This window comes from Babylonia areolata, chromosome 26 (assembly GCF_041734735.1).
Source record: "Babylonia areolata isolate BAREFJ2019XMU chromosome 26, ASM4173473v1, whole genome shotgun sequence".
NCBI classification, from domain to species: Eukaryota; Metazoa; Mollusca; class Gastropoda; order Neogastropoda; family Buccinidae; genus Babylonia; species Babylonia areolata.
The window spans coordinates 28,434,857-28,437,356 of record NC_134901.1 but is presented as its reverse complement, the minus strand read 5'-3'; the positions used below and the strand labels follow the sequence as shown (position 1 = coordinate 28,437,356).

General features: G+C 54.1%; 1 protein-coding gene across 1 annotated transcript in view; it reads right to left on the bottom strand.

The window, feature by feature from the left end:
• The window catches only part of LOC143300550 (uncharacterized), a 28,953-nt gene that overhangs the window by 8,747 nt on the left and 17,706 nt on the right, over positions 1-2,500 (bottom strand). The window contains exon 2 of the mRNA XM_076614301.1: positions 1,193-1,450. Within this exon, the coding sequence (XP_076470416.1) occupies positions 1,193-1,450 (258 nt within the window). The remainder of the gene's footprint in view (positions 1-1,192; positions 1,451-2,500) is intronic.

Here is a 2,500-nt window from a genome sequence, read left to right as displayed (position 1 = left end):
TTCTTTTGCTAAGCATGGAATTTTTATTTATTTTGCAAACGTTTTGGTGCAGATAGTAAAAAAGGGAAATTACTCTGTAATTAACGCTAGGGGACTTAATTCATCACAAGTGAGTCTTGAAGGCCTTGCCTCTCTTGTTTGATGTTGTGATGCTGCTTCCCTGGTGTTTATTTTTGACAATGGTGAATGTTGATGTGCCATGTTTGGGCCGTGGTTTGTGGCCTGTGTGATTTGAGACTGTGATCGTCCCTGTGTTGATTTACATATTTTTATGTCACTTGGTCTTTGAATATGTATATTTTAGCCAATGTCATGCGAGATTGTGTTGATTTTGTACATGTTTTTACGTCACTTAATCTTAAAATTGTATATTCTATTGTAAAGCGCGGTAAGCCCCATCTGAGATGGGGGTACTGCGCTATATAAGTCCGCATTTTATCATTTTATTGTACAGCTTAGTCTTTTGTGAAGGACTATGACTCTCAAACTCGGAGGCAAAATTGTACTGGCTCTTCGTGCTGCAGCCTTTGGGCCCCACCCCTCAACACACACACCATACCCCCACCCCTCAACACACACACCATACCCCCACCCCTCAACACACATGTATTCCTACCCACCCTCCCCACCCATACACACACCCGCTACCCCCATCGTCCATATATCCCGTCCGGTTACCGAAGTCTCTGTCTACCCTCACTCCCCCTATCTCCCCCCCCCGGCCCCCCACCAATCCCCCCCACCCCCCTTACCTACCTTCCACATATCCCGTCCAGTTACCGAAGTCTCTGTCTACCCTCACTCCCCCTGTCTCCCCCCCCCCCCCCCACCAATCCCCCTCCATACCCCCCCCCCCCCTTACCTACCTTCCACATATCCCGTCCGGTTGCCGAAGTCTCCGTTCCACCCTCACTCCCCCTGTCTCCCCCCCCCCCCCACCAATCCCCCTCCATACCCCCCCCCCCCCCCCCTTATCTACCTTCCACATATCCCGTCCGGTTGCCGAAGTCTCCGTCCACCCTCACTCCCCCTGTCTCCCCCCCACCACCACCACCAATCCCCCACCCCCACCCCCCTTACCTACCTTCCACATATCCCGTCCGGTTGCTGAAGTCTCCGTCCACCCTCACTCCCCCTGTCTCCCCCCCTCCCCCACCACCACCAATCCCCCCCCCACCCCCCCCTTACCTACCTTCTACATATCCCGTCCGGTTGCTGAAGTCCCCGTTCCACACGGACAAGTAGTCGGCACAGGCCAGGTGGTTTCGGCCCTCCGCGATGTCCATCCATTGTACCACCATCAGCAGCTTGTCTCCTGGCGGAGCACGCACGCCGAAGGTACAGCTCATGTGGGGCCGGTACACAGCCCTCTCCGTCAGACGGAGGTGAACGGTGACCAGGTTTCTGTGGGCCATGTCCACCAGGTCCCCGCAGTACTCAGACATGATGACTGGTGGTGCAAGTTGGGGTGGGTGGGGGTGGGGGGGGGGGATAGAAAGAAAAAGGGTGTGGGTGTAGTTGTTTTATTATACGTATACTGTAATGATAATACAATCAAATGCTGGAAAAAAAAACACATTTAAGATACACACACACACACACACACACACACACACACACACACACACACACACACACACACACACACAAATGTGTGTGTGTGTGTACAATAAATGTATGAGGCGCAATACAAGGGAATACAATGCAAGACCACACCAGACCACACCAGACGATCCGAGACAATAAAAGGTCAGGTCAGGAGAGGCAATACAGCACAGTACAGCACAGCACAGAACAGTACAGCACAGGACAGCACAGCACAGCACAGCACAGCACAGTACAGCAGAGTACAGCACAGTACAGCAGAGCACAGGACAGCACAGCAGAGCACAGGACAGCACAGCACAGCACAGGACAGCACAGCACAGTACAGCAGAGGACAGCATAGCACAGGACAGCACAGCACAGCACAGGACAGCACAGCACAGCAGAGCACAGGACAGCACAGCAGAGCACAGGACAGCACAGCACAGCACAGGACAGCACAGCACAGTACAGCAGAGGACAGCATAGCACAGGACAGCACAGCACAGGACAGCAGAGCACAGGACAGCACAGCACAGCAGAGCACAGCACAGCACAGGACAGCAGAGCACAGGACAGCACAGCACAGCACAGCACAGCACAGTACAGCAGAGCACAGCACAGTACAGCAGAGCACAGGACAGCACAGCACAGCAGAGCACAGGACAGCACAGCACAGCACAGGACAGCACAGCACAGCAGAGCACAGGACAGCACAGCACAGTACAGCAGAGCACAGGACAGCACAGCACAGGATAGCACAGCACAGTACAGCACAGCACAGCAGAGCACAGGACAGCACAGCACAGCACAGCAGAGCACAGGACAGCACAGCACAGTACAGCAGAGCACAGGACAGCACAGCACAGGACAGCACAGCACAGCAGAGCACAGGACAGCACAGCACAGCACAGCA